The sequence below is a fragment of the Dermacentor andersoni genome, chromosome 1, assembly GCF_023375885.2.
Source record: "Dermacentor andersoni chromosome 1, qqDerAnde1_hic_scaffold, whole genome shotgun sequence".
NCBI lineage: Eukaryota > Metazoa > Arthropoda > Arachnida > Ixodida > Ixodidae > Dermacentor > Dermacentor andersoni.
This window is the reverse complement of record NC_092814.1, coordinates 239,885,656-239,910,399: the sequence shown is the minus strand read 5'-3', so window position 1 is coordinate 239,910,399 and position 24,744 is coordinate 239,885,656. Positions and strand designations below refer to the sequence as shown.

Below are 24,744 nucleotides of genomic sequence, written 5' to 3'. Positions count from 1 at the left end.
TGAATATGTATTTAGTAACACATTTTGGGAAATATCTTAAAACTTGAGCTAGCCTCAGGATTTCTGCTAAATTGGTGTGATGTAATGATCAGTTCAATTCCACAATTGCAAAATGTGCTTTTAGGCAAATAATTAGAAAATAATCAAGACTGGTTGATTAGCTAATTGGACATCCTGACTTTACACACAGGTAATGTCGGTTTCATCAAGTGACCCATCGGAAGATGCTGTATTCACTGTTACATTACACACAATATATAAAATGCACATTAAGGAATACTCGCACTATATTTTTAAAGTCTTTTTTTGCACCATTATATAGCTACCTTATGGTAGCTATATAATGATATATATAATCATATATATATATATATATATATATATATATATATGATGATGTATATAATATGTAATCAATATATAATCAATATATATATAATGATTATATCTATTATATATAATATACATAATCACAGTACAGGGCCTCGATTCCTTGAACATATTACCTATATTAAGCTTTACTGTTACCTGTTCAATGTAGAGCATGGCATTGGGCATGTTGAGCAGGCTTTCTCGTTACATCACGGAAATCACAGGTGGTAGTCACACGATATCCTAAACCACTGGCATGCAAGCCAGTCAGCCTGATGCAGTGGTCATAGACCACACCTTGACAACCTCACCGAAAGCTCAACAATAAAATAGGGAAGACAGGTTGAGAGGTGTTCTCTGTGGTTCATTAGTGTGACCCTAGAAGGTGAAACTTACCCAGTGCAGTATGTGGAGAACTGCATTGTTTAGAAGGAACGAATGGCCAGTGTAGCTGTGCCCAGCTTTCGGTGACACAGTCACATTGTGGACTGCGACCACAGTACACGGCTGGCTGACACACACACATCAGCGGTTTGTGGTATAATGTGACCCTGACCTCTGACTTCCATGATGTAAAGAGGAGTCCTGCACAACACACCCTACACCACAGTATACAGTGTTGGCATGTGTTTTCAACTCTGTGTGCATTTTAAACCTGGCACAATAAAAGATAATATATTTACTTTTATGTTGCATGTTCAAGAAATTTAGGCCCCGTAGAACCATAACTATGTAGTCAGTAGCTACCTACTACATAAAAAACAGACACAAAATGTTTGTGTCAGCACTACTATAAACATTGCTAGTCTATATATTTAACGAGATAAATATTAATTAGAAGATGTGAAAGTAAGCGGCTATTCAAATGAGATGAAAATACTGCAGCACACCGAAGCGAGCCTAATGACCAAACAACATGAATGTTAGTTTTTAGTGCCAATCAGTGAAGGCAAGCGCATGTAACTTCCAGAACCATGTTTGAACAGCATTGGCACTTTTATCTTGCACCACTACAATTTCAATGATGAGGTGTTGAAAAACAAAACTGCAAGCCTGTGCTCATCAGTGGTAGAGCGTCATATGAAACATGACACAGGACACTCAGGGGCAAGATCAGTGTGCTGAAAGTTGTTTTCCATGGTACAGTATGAAAAACAATAATTTAAAAAAAAATTGCTGAAGAAATATGTCCGATCTTTATATATTTATCATATAGTGCATGAAGTAATATATGAAGATTAACTTTTAACCAAAAAACATCAGCACCCCAAGGTGATCAAATGCAAATGAAAAGGAAAGTAGAGAATTATATTAAAGAGATCTATAATTTCAATGTATAGTAGCAAAAAGTAAATTTCTGCTTACAGCTGGACCTCATCATAACAAAGTAATGTCTGACCCAAAAATACCTTCACTATAGCCGATATTCGTTATAAACATACATTTGTTACAGGCTGAGATCAGCGATAAACATTTAAGATCTACTTCATCCGATAATATGTTATCTTCCTGTTTCATATATCAAGGTTAAAATTACTACAACTATAGTTGGCTACAACCGAAATACGTGAAATTAATGGCTTGCGCCAGCCTTTCTATGTCACACAATGCAAATACCAACCACAAATTTAAATTTTCACTCTGTAAATGTCTAATGCAACAGTTGAGCATACGCCTTTAAGTAGTCATGCCATCGTCACTTTGCAATACTTTTCACCACACTTCAGAAACATTCACTTTTTGTGTAATCACTGCTTCCAGCAGCTGATATACGTCAAACAACACATTTGTATCAATTTACCATTAGAGGAATCACACACTGTAGTAGTAGTAGTAGTAATAATAATAATAATAATAATAATAATAATAATAATAATAATCAGCCTATCTTATGGCCACTGCAGAACGAAGGTCTCTCCCTGCGATTTCCAATTACCCCTCTCCTGCATCAACCAATTCCAACTAGCACCTACGAATTTCCTAATTTCATCGCACTACCTAGTCTTCTGCCATCCTCTACTGCGCTTCCCTTCTCTTGGTACCAATTCTGTAATCCTAATGGTCCATCGGTTGTCTAAACTGTGCATTACATGACCTGCCCAATGCCATATTTTTCTCTTAATGTCAATTTGAACATCGGCTATCCCCGTTTGCTCTCTGTTCCAAACCACTCTCTTTCTGTCTCTCAAGATTATGCCTAGCATTCTTTGTTCCATCGCTCTTTGTGCGGTCCTTAACTTGTTCTTAAGCTTCTTTGTCAGTCTCCAATCTCTACCCCACATGGCAGCACCGGTAAAATGCACTGATTATACACCTTCCTTTTCAATTATAATGGTAAGCTTCAAATAAGGAGCTGACAATGTCTGCCGTATGTGGATCCAACATATTTTTATTTTTCTATGAATTTCCTTCTCATGATCAAGGTTCCCTGTGATTAATTGACCTAGGTAATCGTACTCCTTCACAGGCTCTAGAGGCTGACTGGTCATCCTGAACTGTTGCACCCTTGCCCTGTTATTCATCATGATCTTTGTCTTCTGTATATTATTTTTCAACCCCACTCTTACACTCTCTCTGTTAAGGTCCTCAATCATGTCTTGTAACTCATCTGCAGTGTACTGAATAGAACGATGTCATTGGCAAACCGAAGGTTGCTGAGGTATTCACAGTCGATCCTTACTCCTAAGCTTTCCCAGTTTAAGAGCTTGAATATTTCTTCCAAGCACGCAGTGAATAGCATTGGAGAGATTGTGTCTCCTTGTCTGACCCCTTTCTTTATAGGCATCTTCCTACTTTTCTTGTGGAGAATTAAGGTAGCTGTGCAATCTCTGCACATATTTTCCAGGATATTTACGTAAGCGGTCTATACTCCTTGATTACGTAATGCTTCTATGGCTCCTGGTATCTCTACTGAATCAAATGCCTTTTCATAATCTATGAAAGCCATACATAAAGGCAAACTGTACTCTGCGGACTTCTCGATTATCTGATTGATGACATGGATGTGATCCATTGTAGAGTATCCCTTCCCGAAACCTGCCTGTTCCTTTGGTTGACTAAAGTCCAGTGTTGCCCTTATTCTTGGAGATTATCTTGGTGAATATATTATATAACACTGGGAGTAAGCTAATGGGCCAATTATTTTTCAATTCTTTAAATTCTCCCTTTTTGTGGATTAGTATAATGTTTCTATTCTTTCAGTTTTCTGAGACCCTTGCAGTCGATAGACAGTTCATATAGAGAGCTGCCAGTTTTCCAAGCATTATATCTTATCCATCTTTGTTTAAATAGACTCTTATCCCATTTTCTCCTGCCGCTCTTCCGTGTTTCATGACTTGCAAGGCCCTTCTGACCTCATCGCTAGCTATAGGAGGTGTTTCTATATCCTGTTCATTACTGTTTCGAATGGAGTTATCCTGAGTCCTCTGGGTACTGTACAGGTCAGTATAGAATTCTTCCGCTGCTTTTATTATTACCTTCAAGATTGCTGATGATATTACCTTGCTTATCTTTCAGTGCATACATCTTCGTTTATCCTATGCCAAGTTTCCTTCACACTGATTTCAGGCTGCGTCCATTTCTTACGGCTTCTTCAGTCTTTCTCAAGTTATAATATCGAATATCACTCATTTTCGCCTTGTTGATCAGTTTAACCAATAGCTCCGCGAATTCTATCTATCTCTTGAGTTGGACACTTTCATTCTTTGTCGTTTCTTTATTAGGTCCTGTGTTATTTGGGAGAGCTCGCCTACTGGTTGCCTTGGTGCCTTGCCTCCCGCTTCAGTTGTTGCCTCTGAAGCCAGCCTAGTCACGGTTTCATTCATCACCTCTATGTCATCTTCATCTCTCTGTTCCAAGGCTGCATATTTGTTTGCAAGCACCAGCCTGAATTTATCTGCTTTTACCCTTACTGCCTCTAGGTTGACCTGTTTCTTGTTAACCAATTTTACTCTTTCTCTCTTGAAATCGAGGTTAATCCTAGCCCTCACTAACCTATGATCACTGTACTTTACCCTACCTATCACTTCTACATCCTGCACTATACTGGGACTGGCAGAAAGCATGAAATCAATTTCATTTCTTGTTTCACCATTAGGGCGTTTCCAGGTCCACTTTCTGTTGCTACGCTTCTTGAAAAAGGTGTTCAGTACTCTCAGCTTATTCCTTTCTGCGAATTCTACCAGCATCTCTCCTCTAGCGTTCCTAGAATTGACGCCATAGTTGCTAATTGCATGTTCACCAGCCAGCTTTTTCCCCCCACTTTTGCATTGAAGTCACCCATTACTACAGTATACTGAGTTTGCACTTTTCTCATGGCTAATTCCATGTCTTCATAAAACTGATCTACTTTATCATCATCGTGACTGGATGTTAGAGCGTAGGCTTGTACTACCTTTAATCTATAGACGTCAGACTCTGGAGTTTTGCGAGACGCGTAGCGCCACCTGCCGGTGTGAAGAGGCAGTAATTGAGTAATACGATGCCCGACTCTCTTGCTAAGTTGCCTATGCAGCTAGTGACTGCGAAACAACGATTTAACTAGATTTTGGTCCATATTGCGAGTGTTTTGCACATTTAACACCCAGACAGAGAGCTATGGATTTCTACGATAGCCGGACGGGCCGCGCTTGCTGGCTCACTCTTCAGACTGATGGCGGAAACGACAGCAACCGGGATAGCTCCGCGCGCTACGAAGAAACGCCGCAATCGACGCTACTGTTGTGTTGTAAATTGCCATGAACGTGAAGGACGGAATAAGAACGTTCAGTTTTGCCGATTTCCATCGCCATCATATGAAGGGGAAAGGCGAGAGCGCTAGATACGGGCCGTTCAACCTGTTGGGTAATCGGATTACTTGCATTCCCCACAACAAAGCGGCTCGCATGAGAAAGTGCGACAATTTTGTTCTTCTGTAATCGTGTTGCGTAGCCCTGACGGAGGACCGTGGTAACCAAGCGAAAACTCAAGAATCTGCAGCCGCCACTTCGCTGGTAACAGAAAAAACAACGTTGCGAACCATCCTGCTCAAGTGCTATCGATATCTCAACAAGTGGAATGGAGAGATTTGGCAGGTCAGCTTAACCAAACATTTTGGTTCGTTTATGAATTCGAAATCCTGTTCTAGAGCATCGTTGTATCGCGAGCTCATTTCTACTTTCGGTATTTTGTATGTTCTGCGCCGATACAACAAGCACGCTTCGCAATGGGCTGAGCCTGTTCGACTGCGTTTTTCAAATGTGAGCAATAAAGTTGCTGTAGCAGCACTGGATGTGTAATTGCGAAGTAATGCACGTGTGTAAAGAAAAATATTTCGCATTTATTTACATTTATTTGTGCGCGCTTGTTGCTCGAAAGGTCTGCGAAAAGTTCAAATTAAGGTACTGAGCGATTCTGTAGCTCCTGCGAGAAAGAAAGATGCAGCGCGTAGGCACTGTAGGAAGCTTACTTTCGTTATGATCGCGCGCTGTTTGCTGCCTTAGAAAACGTTTTCTGTTTGCTATCCTGGAAAAGGCTATGAAAGGATTTACTCTGTAAATAATTGCGAGACAAAACATTACTATAAAATACATAAAAATATAGGAGATAAATAATTTAAGTCTTGTGTTCAGGATATATTCAATATGAACCAATTTGAAATGCTTAGATTTTTATGCTGATATGCCTATAAACAAACCTGATGCTCTCTGTACTTGCGAGTTGCAGCACGCCGAAATAACACTTGAGACTTTATTTTATATTATACACGTACTTAGCCCTGCTGCGCTTCCTTTCCGTAGCGTAGATGGGCGGAAGAAGCTTTCCAGGTCCTTGATTTTTAGGAAACTGTACCTCAACACAAACGAAAGAGAAAGGTCCATTGTGGCCTATGCACCTTCGCTTGTGGACAGCTCTCCTTGCACTACTCAGTTCATGCCAAGGCTGCGATGGGGGCGCTGGTGACGGGTTTTTCCGCAGCGCCACCTGGGCAGAGTCTGAGGTCTATACCTGTTATTAAGAATACTTTACTAAGTTGAGAAAAGAGTAGTCTTTTAAGTGCTGCAAATATAAAGAGAACAAAACAAATTGCAGGTTTTGTAAGGCAGAAGTTCTTTAACTCAAGGCCTAATTGAATTATGCCAATGCAATCTGACATTTCTTTGCTTTTTCACAACATGTGTGTGCCTATATTTGTTAAAAATGATAATCAGAACAGTACATGCAGTTAATTTAAGTTAAATGCTATAGAGCAAAATCTGTCATAAGTATTCCCCCCACCACAGTAGTATAGTGCCTGTCAGATTGTGGTATTTGTGGTATCGCAACTCGGCCGCACCAACCTGGTTCCAGTGTATGTGGAATGCAAGAACATTTGAGATGCCCCCCTTCTTGTGATCGAAGCGAGCACATCGTGCATGTTATTATAATTTTAAACGCGCGTAGCGGTATGAGCTCTGTGTTGCAGAGAACCCGGTGGCGGAGTCTTCCGATTCGTTCAGGAGCAAAAGTTTCCACGTATATATACGTATGTGTATATATATACGTATATATATGCCGCATATATATGCACATATATTCGTTTTCGCGGGTTTCCGTTTGTACTCCTGTAGATCCCGAACATATATCCGCAACTGCTAAATTGCATGTATTGCAACTTTAGCGGCAAACGGCACGTCGATAGGTTTCCCACGCAAAGTATACAAACAATGTCTAACTGATCGCAGGCAGGTGCTTATGCTGTAGCTTAAAGGAGGTGTTGTATAAGCACTTTCCAACCATAGAGCAAGGCCGCTTCCAAGGTTGCCTATTTTACGTGCGGCTCAGAACTATTTTTGGGCGGCACGTCTCGCCACTGAGGATTTGCCTTTGAGCAAAAGTCTCTGTCAATGCACCTTCCTCCAGTTCGACGTCTCAGCCTTGCGCAGCGCATCAGTACCAGTTCCGTCTTGTTCGGAAAGACTTCTCCAATGCATGAGACAGTCAGCCGAAACCGTGAACTGTTTGGTGTACCTCCCTCTGGACGCGACTAGTGAATCCGCGGTAAGCGTTGAAAGTTTTTTCATTTTTTCATTTTCTTTTTTTCCACACTACCTTTAAGTGCTGTTCAATTCTGCCGAGAATATATTGTGTATCTAGCCACATTCATGGCCGCTTGGGTACAGGAGACTCCGAAACCACGATGTTAGAACCACTGAGAAATACTATGCCGTGCCACCTGACGCGATCATCAAAGCCCATATACCGTGGATAATTCAAGCATGGTTTTAGGCATTTGAGATCTACTAAATGGACTTCAACTGACTCTACCGACATTCCTCGGATGACTTTCTAGTGAGAGACCCCCCCCAAAGAAAAAAAATTGTAGCGTTAAAGGAAGAGAAAAAGTGATGAGAAGGTTTGCAGTAGCATGCAAACAATAACAAAAAAATAACGTAACATCAACAGTGCCAAATTTCACATACAGATTTTCATCAAGTAAAAAAGAGCTGTTGTTTGCGTCTAGTTATTTCTTTTACATTTGCATATATTCGGTTTTGCAGGTTTCCGTTTCTACTCCTGTAGGTTTCCGTTTCTACCTCCCAAATGATTCCTTCAATAAACCCATGGCACTCAGTCCCCAGCAGCTGTGGAGCACCTGACCAAGGCAGCAGTCATATCTGTAATGCAGCAGAGGGTGCTAAGAAGCTCTGGGTCCAGACAGGCCGCCAATGGAAACTGACCCTGTCAACCTTTAATTGCCGAACTCTGCCGAGTGAGGCTAGCTTAGCAGGACTCTGAGGAACTATCAGACATTGTTTGGGATATCATCGGCCTTAGTGAGATTAGAAGAACTGGTGAGGCTTATACGTTGCTGAATAACGGCCATGTCCTCTGCTATAGAGGTCTGCCAGATAAGAAGCAATACAAGGTAGGATTCCTAATCCATAAGGATATAGCGGGCGTTAATGAGAGGGTAGCTGTAGTCGTAATCAAATTAATAAGAGGTATAAATTAACGGTAGTAAAACCCTATGCTCCAAAATCCAGTCATGATGATGAGGCAGTAGATCAGTTTTATGAAGATGTTGAATTAACGATGAGAAAAGTGCAAACTCAGAATAGTGTAGTAATGGGCGACTTCAATGCAAAAGTGGGGAAAAAGCAGGCTGATGAACAAGCAATTGGCAACTACGGCGTCAATTCTAGCCCCAAACAACGAAACGTTCCTTTCCTTTGACTGCTTCCTAACCTTATGTGAGGCCTCCTTACAGCGAAGGACCGATGGAGGAAGCAAACATACTCTGAAAGCTCCCTTCACCCGTCCCCACGTAAGGAATGGTTACCGCATGCCTGGGTTCCAGAGAATCACTTAAAAGCTTTAGGCAAACACCATAATTCAATAAAAATGTGTTGTATCGTCGCATAATTTTTAAATTGAAGTGCTAATAAAGAGATGCGTGCGCGCTTTCTTCTAGTTTTGTATGCTAAACGTAAAAAAGTACCACATTAAAGTGCAAAACTTCATGTGCTCCAGCAATGCTGGCAATTGGCAACTATGGTGTCAATTCTAGGAACGCTAGAGGAGAGATGCTGGTAAAATTCGCAGAAAGGTATAAGGTGAGAATATTGAACACCTTTTTCAAGAAGCGTAGCAACCGAAAGTGGACCTGGAAAAGCCCTAATGGTGAAACAATAAATGAAACTGACTTCATACTTTCTGCCGATCCCAGCATAGTGCAAGATGTGGAAGTGATAGGCAGGATACAGTGCAGTGATCATAGGTTAGTGAGGGCTAGGATTCATCTCAATTTGAAGTGAGAAAGAATAAAATTGGTCCAGAAAAAACAGGTCAACCTAGAGGCAGTAAGGGTAAAAGCAGACAAATTTAGGCTGGGTGCTTGCAAACAAATATGCAGCCTTAGAACAGAGAGATGAAGATGACAGAGAGATAATGAATGAAACCGTAGCTAGGCTGGCTTCAGGGGCAGCAACTGAAGTGGGAGGCAAGGCACCAAGGCAACCAGTAGGCAAGCTCTCCCAAGTAACAAAGGACCCAATAAAGAAACGACAAAGAATGAAAGTGTCCAACTCAAGAGATAAGATAGAATTCGCAGAACTCTCAAAACTGATCAACAAGGTGAAAATAAGTGATATTCAAAACTCTAACGTGAGAATGACTGAAGAAGCCGTAAGAAATGGACGCAGCCTGAATTCAGTGAGAAAGAAACTTGACATAGGACAAACCAAGATGTAAGCACTGAAAGATAAGCAGGGTAATATCATCAGCAATCTCGAAGGTCAGCGGAAGAATTCTATACTGAGCTGTACGGTACCCAGAGGACTCAGGATGCCTCCATTTGAAACAGTAATGAACAGGATATAGAAACTCCTATAACTAGCGATGAGGTCAGAAGGGCCTTGCAAGACATGAAATGAGGAAGAGCAGCAGGAGAAGACAGAGTAACAGTCGATTCAATGAAAGATAGTGGAGACATAATGCTTGGAAAACTGGCGGCTCTTTATACGAAGTATCTATTGACTGCAAGTGTCCCAGAAAACTGGAAGAATGCAAACATTATACTAATCCACAAAAAGGGAGACGTTAAAGAATTGAAAAATCATAGGCCCGTTAGCTTACTCCCAGTATTATATAAAATATTTACCAAAACAATCTCGAATAGAATAAGGGCAACACTGGACTTTAGACAACTAAAGGAACAGGCTGGCTTCAGGAAGGGATACTCTATAGAATCAATCACTTCCATGTCATTAATCAGGTAATCGAGAAATCCGCAGACTATAATAAGCCTCTTTATAAGGCTTTCATAGATTACAAAAAGGCGTTTGATTCAGTAGAGATACCAGCAATCACAGAGGCATTACGTAATCGAGCAGTACAGAACACTTACGTAAATACATTGAAAAACATCTACAGAGGTTCTACAGCTACCTTAATTCTACCCAAGAATAGCAGGAAGATATCTATAAAGAAAGGAGTCAGACAGGCAGACACAATCTCTGCAATGCTGTTTACTGCGGGCTTGGAAGAATTCAAGCTGTTAAACTGGGAAGGCTTAGGAGTAAGGATCGACGGTGAATATCTCAGCAACCTTCGGTTTGCCGATGAGATTGTTCTATTCAGAAACAATGCAGACGAGTTACAACAAATGATTGAGGACTTTAACAGAGAGAGTGTAAGAGTGGGGTTGAAGATTAATATGCAGAAGACACAGATAATGATGAATAGCCGGGCAAGGGAACAAGAGTTCAAGATCGCCAGTCAGCCTCTAGAGTCTGTTAAGGAGTATGTTTACCTAGGTCAATTAATCACAGGGAACCCTGATTATGAGAAGGACATTCATAGAAGAATAAAAATGGGTTGGATCACATACAGCAGACATTGTCAACTACTGACTGGAAGCTTACCATTATCATTGAAAAGGAAGGTGTACAATCAGCGCATTTTACCAGTGCTGACATATGGGGTAGAAACTTGGAGACTGACAAAGAAGCTTGAGAACAAGTTAAGGACCGCGCAAAGAGCGATGGAACAAAGAATGCTAGGCATAACGTTGAGACAGAAAGAGAAAGGTTTAGATCAGAGAGCGAACGGGTATAGTCGATATTCTCATTGACATGAAGAGAAAAAAATGCAGCTGGGCAGGTCATGTAATGCGCCGGTTAGATAACCGTGGGACCATTAGGGTTACAGAATGGGTACCAAGAGAAGGGAAATTCAGTCGAGGACGGCAGAAGACTAGGTGGAGTGATCAAATTAGGAAATTCGTGGGCGCTAGTTGGAATCAGTTGGCGCAGGAGAGGGGTAATTAGAGATTGCAGGCAGAGGCCTTCGTCCTGCAGTGGACATAAAATTGGCTGATTATGACGATGATGATGAAATTTAAGTACGACTAGTGCTACCCTCTCATTAATGCTGTCGAATTATTCAATGTTGCCCGCTATGTCCTTTTGGATTAGGAGTCCTACCCTGTATTGCTTCTTATCTGGGAGACCTCTATAGTAGAGGACATGGCCATTAGTCCGTACTCTATAAGCATCACCAGTTCTTGTAATCTCGCTAAGGCCAATGATATCCCAAACAATACCTGATAATTCCTTAAAGAGTCCTGCTAAGCTAGCCTCACTCGACAGAGTTCGGATGTTAAAGGTTGCCAGGGTCAGTTTCCATTGGTGGCCTGTCCGGGTCCAGAGATTCTTAGCACCCTCTGCTGCATTACAGGTCTGACCGCCGCGTTGGTCAGGTGCTCCGCAGCTGCTGGGGACTGAGGGCCATGGGTTAATTGTAGAAATCATGAGGGAGGGGGTGGCTGAATACTGCACCAGGGAGGCCAATTCCTGTTCTGGTGAGAGAAGAGTTGGCCTACCTGGTGCAGTATTTGGCAGTAATCTGAATACTTAAATGATTGCCCAATAAATCTATGCGTTTGTGTGGGGAGTGAGTAAAAAAAAACATAGGAAAGGCACTAAAAAGACTTTTATTCGGAAAATACAGTCACCGAAAATGCTCATTCAATAACCACCAAAAAGAAGTATGCCGAATTAAATAAATAAAAAAAAGGAAAAACACAATACCCTAAAGATACCGACACTAGTTAAATAACAAAGTGACAAGAATGCAAAATTACAAACTACGCCACTTACCTGAAGCTCATTCAGTGCGCTCTGAAAGGCTTCATTTCGTGCTTGGGCTATATGCTGCATGAGTAGTTCAGAATGTTGATTCTGCATGGCTTTGAGCAGCTTCTGAAGAGAGCTGTTCAACTGGGGTGTCTTGGTAGAGAGCAATTCTGTCTGCTGCTTCTTCAAATTCTCAAGTTCAGCATTCTTCTTTTCCAGCTAGAATAAATATAAAATCATTGTACACATAAATGACATGAAAATATAGGAAGCCTAGATGCAGTGAACCTACTACAGTCAAACCCACTTATAGCGATACCAGTTTTAACAATGTATTTTGGTTATAACAATAAAAAGCTGCTGCACCATCAACTTTTGTATGTTTTCTATGAGAAATAACCCACTACTACAATGTCCCCATGCCACATTATTGGTAACAACGATGAAGTCTGGCTGCTGGGTATCCATGCCAAAAGGTAATGGAATGCAAAATCCTTGAAAAGAAAAAAGAAAAAGTAAAACGCGACCTGCTGCATGATCGCCCGCCACCCCAACTATTGCCGTGCACTTCTCTCCATGACAGATGCGGGCCGGCCTCGCACGCATCTCTGCCGTTGCCCTTCCACCCATCCAAACACGAATGGGTTGCGCCTATAGCTCTGTGCCGCGCCATCCTCCGAAACACGAATGGACGCCCCAAGTGGACTGACAACGCTGCCGGCACTGCTCCTAGATTGCTCGCTGGGCCTATCGCTGGGCCCTCATTCTGAGAAATTATACAAATAAATTAAGTCGCTCGTGCTTGCTTTTGTTGCATCGAAGTCGTTCCTGACCACGTAGTTTCTCAGCCTCGTTTGACTCGCTGCCGAAACGGAACATGGCTGATCAGCGGCAATGCACGACGTTGCCAGTGAAAAGAAAGTGCACTGCTATAGATTTGGAAACGAAATGCTTCTAACCGATAAGGCGATCATCGCGAACATGCTTGCATCAAATAGCGACAGTGACGACGACGACAGCAGTGCTGACGCGGTAGGGCAGGCTGCCTGCCTCAACACTGTCCCCACGGGAGGTCCTGTATATGTTTCAGTTCCTCGTGGTCTTGTTTTCACGAGGAACTTTCCACTTAAATACATGGAGCACCTGAATACCTTGGAGAGGGATGTCGGCAAGCTTCGCGTAAAGCAAGCAAGGCCGACGGACATGCGGTTTTCTCGTGCAAGCCAGTGGGAAGTACGTGGCGAGATGCTTGTGGCGATCTCATCCCAGCATTTCTTCTGGATTCCTCAAGCTGAGATGCTGCAGCGCCAACCTTCTCGCATTCTTTAAAAGGCCCTTTTTGGGGCCACCAAAGCGATGCCTCGGCAGAGTCACATGTCATTTGCTGCCCGTGACCCCTGTTTGGAGTTGTTAAAGCAGTGCCATTGTTGAATGGTGACAGCCGCGGCTTGTTAAAAATACACAATCACAGCGCGCAGGAAGCAGAGTTAAACAGTTAAACGTGTCAACACAATTGGAAGCCGGATGGAGGAAGGTGGTGGGGAGGAGAACTGGCCACCCCGCAAATATAGTTTTGTTGGAACAGCTATGCCATCCTCCACTTTGATTTTTTTTTTCATGCAACCCAGTTATAACAATGGTTATAACAATTATAACAATAAAAATGTTATGATATAACAACAATGTTAACAATAACATTCTTATAACAATTAACAAAGGAATTTTCGTGGCACTTGAATATTGTTATAAGCGCGTTCGACTGTAGTCTGTTTCTTTCTTTTCGTTGAAACAACACATCATATCAACTGTTGTAAAGAGGTTTAACAATTTTGCATGAAAATTGTCAACAAAGCTCATATTTTAGCCATATATCATGCTGCCATAAGTTCCTATGTGCAGTAACAGAAAGCCAGAATAGTAACTTATTGTGGCACCCGTCGACTTTGCATTTGTCCCTACATTTCGCGCAAAGGGAATTTGCTTATAATATAGTGGTAACACATGCATGCTCACATAAATAGATTGAATTCTTCGATGGAAAAAATTTTGAAAATATCCTACAACTACACACATATGACAGATGAACGAGAACTGTGGAGCCATTCAGCAAGCCCTTATACTACTTATCAATAGGACATCACAAGCACCAGATATCTGCTAGCAATCATTAATGTTGAAGCTGTACAAGACCACCCTCCAGCTATTTCACTACCCAAGGAAAAAAATTGCGTGTCCATCAAGGGAACAGTGAGGATAAAATGTACATATAGTATACCATTTCAGAATAATTATACACTGGAACATAAGTTGTGAGGTATATTCATATGCCAGAGACTGTACGTGAAACAAATAGCAAATATAAACTTTCTCATTAACTCGAAGTTCATCAGTGCAACAAATTTATTGATGTCCAGTAATCTCAGCCTATCACAATAACTAAGATCACTGATTTATATACCTTTTTCTTGCTTGACAATCAACACCAATTCCCCTTAGTTGAAGTCTCAGCATCAAAATGTGTGTGTGTGTGTGTTTTTTAAGATTATGCTATGCTTTCAAGCGTCCACGACTCTAAAAAGGATGCGTTGTGAAGGAAACATTATGCCAGAACAAGCAAGACCTTCGACTGTTAATTTTGTGCCTTAATACCACCATAATAAAAACAACAAGATGCAATAAATTATATCTTGTTATCTATTTCTTTATTTGACACAATAAAAAATGAAATTTATTTATTTATTTATTTATTTATTTATTTTTGTCAGGACTTTCATGTCTTCAGTAAGAGTTATACTGTAGGCAGAAAATTGAAACAAAAGGCAGTGCTACCTATTCCGAAATGGTTGGCACCACTAAAAATCTGCATGCTATGACATCTCAGTTGATTGCAACAGCAATCAGTAGACTGTGATTACTGGAAGCCTAAACAATGCAATTATACATTGTTACCAGGCATGAAGTTGAAAAACTGCATAACTATTAATGCTACAACTTGCTTCACCAAGGACCGAGGAAGGTCTTTCTCCTACTGTCTTGATGTTTATTTATATCCGCCTTGCACTGACACAACTGATGGTGCATTAATCTCAAAAAGGTGGTAACACTTATGCATTATGCTCGCCAACCTTTAGTTTCGAATGGGACATGACAGGTCGCATGTAAACCTGATGGAACACTTCGATTACACTGCACAACCACACTATGCTTCTTGTTGGCAGACATAACTCAGTCACAGAGGTAAACAATGTCCACTGTGTAGGGGCACAGTGTATTCATATGATCACAGCTTTAATTGAGTCATGACAGCTATAGCTTCCCATCTAGTAACTCATTATTGTGAAATGGAGTGTAGGCCTGAAGACCCCTTGCATGACGAGCCAAAATGCACATACATGTTTATTATGTCATTTTAACACTCCCAATGATTTAGACGAGGGGTCGTAAATTATGGCCTGGCCAGATCAGGTCTGGCCCTAGTACCTGCTCAAGACTGGCCATAACCACCACAAGGGTGCCTGTCCTAGTTATTGGCAGGCACAGCATTGGGTGGGATCAGTTTCAAAGTGAACGTGCACTGCCACACAAAATGCAGATTGCTCCTGTCATTACTGAGTGTGACCCATAATGCCAGAAGAATGTGGGGAATGTCACCAGAGAACATAATTTACATGCTCTAGACAAGTGTTACGGGCCCTGTAGTATGATATATTTAGTAATACAACAACTTGAAAGACTTGGTCTCGATCTTTTTGTGCCCCATAAACCTGGTAGCATTCAGAAAGAAATAGTCTGGCAATAGAGTTAAATGTGTACGAGCTGCATATAGCCACCCCCTCCATTTCGTTTCTGGAGTTTATTTCTAGCAAATTCTGAGCTTTCTTGCATCAGCTGTAAGACAAATACTTTTTATAGTCGCAAAAGTAGACTCACATTTCAAACTTGCAAAACAGATTTTTATGAATTATGAAAAGTTCAAATTACCTGGAACTAATTAAGATATGGTATGAAATGAACTTAGCAATGTTATACACAAAGTTGTTTATTAAACCATCACAAAATAGAAAAAAGACCACCTTAGAGCTGGCTGCCAAACTAAACTTGCCATTATTATAGGAACTGTGCATAAAAATGGGGGAATGGGGGTGGCAAGAACATGCAAACCGGTCAGTGCTGCTATCTTATAGTGTCATCCATCAGCATACACAGCAGCCTGAATATCTAGTATAGGTATGTTCTCACTATCTATGCCTTATGGATGTTTTTGCCATCAGCTATTTTTGGCCATGTTTCTTTGCCCTGGTAGGCCAAGAAGTTTAAAGCGGTGCTGAACCACCCCTCGAGCTTGGTGAAAAAATGCAGCTTATAGCTCAGCCAAATTTTGCAGTTGTGCATGGCACGTTGAGCTCACAAACACAGCACGAAGTCGCATATTTTTCAAACACTCTCTTTTCAAACAAGGCCTTCTCCTCACTAGCTTCAAAGCTTTCGGCGTCTTGCATATGTCGTCATATGCAAGATTTCCATAGAGGGGGCTGCTATTGGCTGATAGCTGACATTAATTAAGAAGGATGTTTGCTTCTTCCTACTGTTACTGGGTACATTTATTGACACAGTTGAATAAACAGGCTGAAGTAAGAAAAAATCTGCTTTAAAATTTTGATAAGAATAACATACTTCCAGAAGAAGCCAACTATCATCTGCTCACGCTCGGCTGCAGCCGCCCGCATAGGAATTCAACTGTGGCCATCCCGCTTATTGGTGCCATAGCCACTAGCTCTCGCTAATTTTGATTAGTCTTGAACATTCAACTAGCCTCGAACCATGGGAAACTTAAGGTCAATCCACATATATGCTTGCCACCATGCACTCACTCCTGGCCAATCCTGGCTAGACGTCTTGGCAGACCTCGCTCCGTAGTGCGCTAATGACGGCGCTTCAAAATGTGCAAGTTGGATGTGGCTCCTATCCGTCGGTCACGATGGTGCAGGACAAGGCCAGTCCACACCATGTTAGCATGACCAGACTGGAGCACATAAGCACAAGTGTGCACTTCAGCCCTGTCGTGCAAAAAGCAAATGCCGCGCATATGCACTACAGTTGCATGTAGCTGCGGTCTGACCCGCCGTGGTTGCTCAGTGGCTATGGTGTTGGGCTGTTGAGCACGAGGTCGCGGGATCGAATCCCAGTCACGGCGGCCGCATTTCGATGGGGGCGAAATGCGAAAACACCCGTGTACTTAGATTTAGGTGCGCGTTAGAGAACCCCAGGTGGTCTAAATTTCCGGAGTCCCCCACTACGGCGTGCCTCATAATCAGAAAGTGGTTTTGGCACGTAAAGCCCCATAATGTTTTTTTTTTTTTTTTTTTTTTTTTTTTTAGCTGCGGTCTGCTACGTAGCATAGATACCAGTCGCTGTGACGAGCTCACTTGCCGAGAACAATTGTGTGTGGCACGTCGTAGGGTCCAAAATCATAAATAGTGGCATGTACACGAACATCCAAAATCAAATTTGCACTGTGCGCCACGGTGACGTTCAGTAGGCAGAGAGCATTGTGGGCATACCCTGCTTTGCCGTAGCTTTCGCAGCGCAAGGCATTGAAGAATGAGTGAGAGCATCATGAAGGAGATCAAGGGCGACCTTTGACTGTTAATAAGTGCGCTTCTGCTGAAAGCACTGATGTATTTCTTGCTGCAAAGTATTTCTGAGTCTAGTTTAACTTCAAATGCATTTCTCGACTTCGATAAATAGTGTTTCAGGGCCCCTTTAAGTTAACGAAACTTTTATTTGAATTAGGTGGCATCAGAACATATGAAAAACACGGGGCCAACTAAATGTTTGAGATTTGTTCGATTAAACTGGAATTTTAAACTATGAAAGCTTGATTTACAGGAAGTAATCTGTGCTTTATTTACAGGAACTCTCACTGATGTATTTTTGACAAATATAGTATGCATTTCTTCCATTTCTTCATTAAAATATGCAATATTTCCAGTCAGCCTTTGTTTGGCTCATTTTATTACAGGACAATCAGTGTGTATGTCTGTGTATAAATATGAACAGTGCAGACAGCAAGGCTGGGGTGGTGCAATCATGAGGTATATGCAACCACCAATAAATATTGACCAAGCAATTTAATGAATTCACCTGCACATATGGTCAGACATTCTCAAATAATTCTGAGTCAGCTGCTAAAGTGCTATTCCAGGAAAAAAAAAAAAAACGTCAGTTTCACTTATTTTTCTCCTGGTCGGCAATTATTTACAATAATAAAAATGTCAAGGTGTTTATTGACAGGTTACGCAAGGAGTGAGAGGTCGAACTTGGTGCGGTAGCCAAACCCTGCGAGCAGTCAGAACCGGCCCCATGCGTAAAGCACTGGTGATGCGCCTGACTGACCAGCACTTCTTCGTTACATTTCATACACTGGAGATGCGCCGGCCTAACCGGTGCTTCTTGTTCGTTACATTTGTCCCCCGGAGAAATAGGTGCCATGCTGGCGATCTAAGCATAAGGTAGCATAGAGGGATCGTAGAAGAGCTTGAGCTGATCTACGTGAACAGTTTCGCAACCACGACCGCGCTGATCAGAAGACGGCGACACAGGCTTGACGACACAGTTCACGGGGGAAGCTTGTGCAATAACACGGTAAGGTCCATGATATCGTGGGAGCAGCTTAGAAGAAAGGCCGGGAGCTAAAGGTGGAACCCACAGCCAAACCAATGAATGGAAAGGGAAGCTTGGGGGGTGAGAGCCACCACGACGAAGCTTCTGGTGCGTCTGATCTGCGGTGGTAAGACAGCGGGCAAGTTGTCTGCATTCTTCAGCTGTGCTGCGCAGCTTGCGAGACAGGGACACATTCTGATGAATCAGGCTGGTAGGGTAGAATGGTATCGATGGTGCAGGAAGGTTCGCGGCCGTAGAGTAAGAAAAACGGAGAAAAACCAGTGGTGGCTTGAGGAGTATTATTGGCGAACGTGACGAACGGAAGCAATGCGTCCCAGTTGGAATGGTCGGACGCGACGTACATGGCGAGCATGTCGCCAAGAGTACGGTTGAAACGCTCCGTCAACTCGTTCGTTTGCGGATGGTATGCGCTAGTGGTCCTGTGGATGATTTGACACTCTTTCAGAAGCGACGTCACGACTTCAGATAGAAAAGCACGGCCTCGATCACTAAGAAGTTCCCGAGGGGCTTCGTGACGAAGAACAAAATGCCGCAGTATGAATGATCCGATGTCTTGGGCAGTGGCAGATGGAAGTGCAGCGGTTTCTGCATAGCATGCGAGATGATCCACTGCAATGATAATCCAGTGGTTGCCAACCCCAGTACAAGGAAGTGGACCGTAAAGGTAGATTCCGACACGATCAAAAGGACGGGACGGACAAGGAAGCGGCTGCAAAGGTGCGGCAGTGGAAGTAGGGATTGACATTCGGCGCTGGCAGTCGAGGCAGCAGCGGACGTACTTGCGAACGAACTTGTACATGCCAGGCCAGTAATACCGGAGCCTAAGGCAGGCGTAGGTCTTTAACACGCCACCGTGTGCACATAGGGGATCAGTGTGAAACAGTGCGCATAAATCAGCCCGAAGATGATGCGGTATTACAAGGAGCCATTGCCGACCCTCAGGGAGATAGTTGCGACAGTAGAGGAGTTGGTGGCGAACAACAAAGTGATGCGCCTGTCTTCGTAGTGTCCTAGATGCTGTAACAGTGGCACGATCCGCGAGAAACTCCAAAAGCGAAGAAATCCACAGGCTATTGCTCTGCTCAGAGTGCATGTCATCGATGGCAGGTGCTGACAGAACAAAGTTGAGTGGGCAAAGATTGTGTGCGTCAGGTGAAATGGGCGAGCGGGAGAGAGCGTTGGCATCATTGTGCTTGCGTCCAGAGCGGTACCCGACCCGGATGTCGTACTCTTGCAAACGGAGTGCCCAGCGTGCAAGGCGGCCAGAGGGGTCTTTCAATGAGGAGAGCCAACACAGCGCATGGTGGTCCATTACTACATCAAATTGGCGGCCGTATAAGTAAGGTCGAAATTTCGTAAGGGCCCAGAGTATGGCTAAACACTCATTTTCTGTAACAGAGCAGTTTAGCTCAGACTTTGTCAGCGTGCGGCTAGCATAAGCAACAACGTATTTCTCAAGAACACGTTTGTGTTGGGCAAGAACCGCACCAAGGCCGACTCCACTAGCATCTGTATGGACCTCAGTTGGGGCAGCGGGGTCAAAATGTTGCAAAATAGGAGGAGAGGTGAGCAGATGGCGAAGGGTCGTGAACGCGCCATAGCATGCTTTCGACCAGGCGGATAGGGCGTTGTCTCCAGCCAGCAGTTGATTCAAAGGGGCGATCATCATAGCAAAGTTCTTCACAAGGTGGTGAAAACAGGAGCAGAGGCCGACGAAACTGCGTAGTGTCTTCAGGTTGGTGGGTTTTGGGAACTCCGCAACTGCACGGAGTTTTGCAGGATCTGGAAGCACACCTTCTTTGGATATGATGTGGCCTAAGATGGTAAGCTTACGGGCAGCAAAGATACATTTTTTGATGTTAAGCTGCAGGCCAGCCTTAGTAAGTAAGGCAGCTTAATACCTCTCTTAGTCGTTGGAGGCGAGTCGGGAAATCAGGTGAGAAGACAACAACGTCATCTAGGAGGCACAAACACGTGTGCCACTTGAGACCGCGCAAGATGCTGTCCATCATACGCTCGAAAGTTGCGGGCACATTACATAGGCCGAATGGCATGACATTGAACTCGTACAATCTGTCCGGTGTGACGAAGGTGGTTTTCGAGCGGTCAGCCTCTGCCATGGGGGCTTTCCAATATCCAGACCGCAAATCCAAAGAGGAAAAGAATTTGACACCTTGCAAACAGTCAAGAGCATTGTCTATGCGCTGTAGGGGATATACGTCTTTGCGCGTAATTTTGTTAAGGCGTCTGTAATCTATGCAGAAGCGAATAGAACGAATTTTTTTTTTTTATGAGGACGATTGGCGACGCCCACGGGCTATGGGATGGCTGAATCACGCCACGCTGAAGCATATCGATCACTTGTTCGTCGATGACACGGCGTTCAGAAGCTGAGACACGGTAAGAATGCTGCTGGAGTGGGGCGTGCGAACCGGTGTTGATGCTGTGTGATACTGTGGTGGTGCGGCCGACATAATGTTGATGGCAGTCGAAGGAGGCGGTAAATTCGCGTAGCAAGCTGATAAGTTGCGTGCGTTGTGTGCTTGTCAGATCACCGGAGATTGACGGATGGAAGCACTCCAACGGCAGTCGACTGTCCCTGCCGAGGGCGGCGAGGGACGTCAAATGTGTGTCATCAGAAGCAATTAGAAGAGCATTGAAGAATGCACAGTTTGCACGTAACCGAGGCACTCTCCGCGATGCAAAGTAATCGGCAGAAAAGACACATTGCACACACACACATGACACCACGGCCAGCACTGAGGGCGATGACGGCAAAGGGCAACGGAAGGGAATGACGACGGATGAAGTCACATGGCGTGAATAGCACGGTTGCGTTACATACTGATGCACAAGATAAGGAGACGACAGCGGCTGACTGAGGAGGGATGATCAGTAACTTCGGCCACAAGCATTTTTGTAGACATCACAGGATCTTGGAGCATGGCTGCATTGGCAAGAAAAGACAACTCCACCTTGGCGCGGGCACAGTCAATGATGGCATTGTTTGACAAAAGGAAATCCCAGCCTAGGATAACATCGTGGGAGCAGGACGGCAGCACAACGAATTCAATGACATGAAGCTACTCCTCGATGACAACACATGCAGTGCAGGCTCCCAATGGTTCAAACAAGCTGTGCGCTCGCAGTACTCAAATACACTCCGGAAAGTGACGTCGTTACTTTTCCTATTCATCGGCAAAGTCCTGCACGTAACACCGAAATTGCTGCGCCCATATCAACCAGTGCGAATGTTCGAATCCCTTCGACGTATACCTCAATGACATGGCAGGGGTTATTTTGAGGCCTTTGGCAAATCGAAGGGGACGCAGTTCTTGCCTCGGGAACTGTGACACTTAGTTTCCCTGAGGTAGAGGGCTTGGTCTGCGTCTCATTGGCGAGATGGAGCGGCGGCGTGGGGATGGGAAACGACGAGCATGGTTGAGAACAGGGGTTTCATCCGGCGGCACAGGAGATTGTAGCTGTCAAGGGGCGTAATTGCTCATGGGTCCGCGGTTATCATAAATATGCGGCATACGGCGTGAACAAAAGCGGGCAACGTGTCTTGGAATACCACAATGGCCGAGCAAGCTGCCGAGCAACTTCTTCTCGTACGAATTCCTGTATCTGGTGCATTAGAGGTGACTCGTCAACATCTAGTGTCAGACCTGAGACAACGGCGAATTCCGAGGACGGATGTCGTGACTACTCGCTGCCTTTGAAGTTCGTCGTAACCCTGACACAGTGCAATGACAACAGACACTGTGGTCTGGTTTCGGGCGACCAACATTTGAAAGGCGTCGTCCTCAATTCCCTTGAGGATATGCCTGATCTTGTCGGCTTCTGGCATCGTTGTGTCGACTCTGTTGCACAGATTAACAATGTCTTTGATGTAGCTGGTGAAATTCTCACCTGGTTGCTGGGCGCGTCCGCGCAGGCATTGTTCGGCCTGGAGTTTGCGGCCAACAGGACGACCAAAGACTTCCGTGAAGTTGATCTTGAACACCGACCATGTCGGGATGTCGGATTCGTGGTTACAATATTACAAATGCGCAACGTTGCTCAAGCAGAAAATTACGTTGTTGAGCTTTTCCGTATCGTCCCAGTGGTTGTGCACGCTGACTCTGCCATACAAGGCGAGCCAGTCCTCGACGTCCTGATCACCGGTACCCGCAAAAATAGCAGGATCCCGCTGACGCTGCATGCCAGGACGGATGACAGTTGGTGCCGTGACTGCAGCTTGTTGAGCTGGATCGGCAGGCATGGTTCGAGAAGGCTGGGCAGAATCGTCCTGCATGGACCAAGATGGTTGAAGGGTTCGGCTTCGAAGTTCCAACATTGATGGAGTCGTACTCTGCACTCTCCACCAAATGTCAAGGTGTTTGTTGACAGGGTACGCAAAGAGTGAGAGGTCGAATTCGGTGGGGTAGTCAAACCCTGCAAGCGGTCAGAACCGGTCCCTGGCGTAAAGCGCTGGTGATGCGCCTGACTGACCTGCACTTCTCTGTTACATTTCATACACTGCAGATGCGCCGCGCTAACCCGCGCTTCTTTTTCATTACAAAAAGAATAAATATACTTCTAAAGCTTCACTCGTTCACGTTTCCTAGTTCCATGTTGTGTCTGTACTGCTTTCTTTCAGTGAAATTGCAACTAATAATTATTTGGCAAAACTACATGAATATGTCTTCTTTCCTTTGCACTATTGCCCTCAAGTACTGATATTTTTCAGCAAGACCTGAATTCGTAAATAAACATGGCATGATACACTTTCTGTGCTTTTCAGTTTTAGCTAACACAGCTGCCCCATAATTATAAGTGCATAATTTGGCTTACATTCTATGTAAGAGTTCTCCAAACTTGCAGCTTCCTTTAAAGATGGGCATGTAAAATTTATATCTTCACTACACTACACAGGAGGAGGTCCCATTACAGTCTTTGACCTCGGGACCTCCTCCTGTATATTATTGCCTTGTGCTATATCTTGTCTATTAATAATAAAACATCATTCATTCATTCATTCATTCATTCATTCACACTAGCGATACTGCTTGCCTTCTTCCTGCAAATGTGTCTGAATCCCTGAATTCCTATGCACTGTGGTTTATATTCGGTTGCGTGTTCTATTTTTATTTATTCATGTAGAATCCTAAACTATATAAATTCAACATATTCACTTATGTGTCAGAGTTAGAGGTTGTATTCCAATTTTATATGGGTTTATATTTATGTGTATCCCTCCAATGAATGTGCAATAGGCCTGAAGTGTGACTGACTGCAAGTTTCGAGACCCCTAGTTTATATGTCACTAGACTTGCCACCAAGAAGTAAATGTTATCCAACTGCACTATTCTGCAACCCACACCTTTTCACATCAACATTCTTACGGAGACTCTTCGACATTAGTGCATGTGCATGAACATATATGCTAGTACATTTCAAGAGTGCCTTTCTCAAGGAAAAGAGTATTTTTTACTAGTTTAGAAAGACGTTAACAACAGACATTTCCCTGCTTGCATGCAATTACAAAATCATTTCTTACAAATTCAGGTTTAGACAAACCATGGCGTTAAAACAAAGCAGAGCATTTATATGCCAACATTTTGCAAGTACCCTTCCCATTAAAGAGCTATGTTTTACATGCTGCACAGTGTACAAGAATATGACCATTGGTAGAAAACAGAAATGAATGAAGTTATTCGAAAAAGTTTCTTTAACTAGAAAATTTTTTTCCCTCTTGCTCTGCTATTTAGATCTTCCCTCATTTTGTTATTTGTGTACTACCATGGTGGAATGAAATACGAATGAAAAACAATGGACAGCACCTCATTTAATAAATTAGTTGAAACAATGATGGGTGATTGTGCTGCAACCAGGTGCTAAATGAACACTTGACCACCACAAGGCCGATCTTATTGCATCATGCCAGTGTTACACACACTAGTGAATGTGGAAAAAGGAATGTGTCTTCCTGGGCGATAGTACTGTATTCACTTGCCAGAGAATTCGTCATTGCTCATTCATCCTCTTACAGTGCCTGCATGCACTTGTGTCTGTCATAAGCTGGGCAATCATCGTCACCCACCTTCCGCCT

At 43.4% G+C, this 24,744-nt stretch overlaps 1 protein-coding gene across 1 annotated transcript in view; it reads right to left on the bottom strand.

Moving 5' to 3' along the window:
• The window catches only part of LOC126548264 (uncharacterized), a 49,861-nt gene that overhangs the window by 11,686 nt on the left and 13,431 nt on the right, over positions 1-24,744 (bottom strand). The window contains exon 7 of the mRNA XM_050196420.3: positions 11,991-12,185. Within this exon, the coding sequence (XP_050052377.1) occupies positions 11,991-12,185 (195 nt within the window). The remainder of the gene's footprint in view (positions 1-11,990; positions 12,186-24,744) is intronic.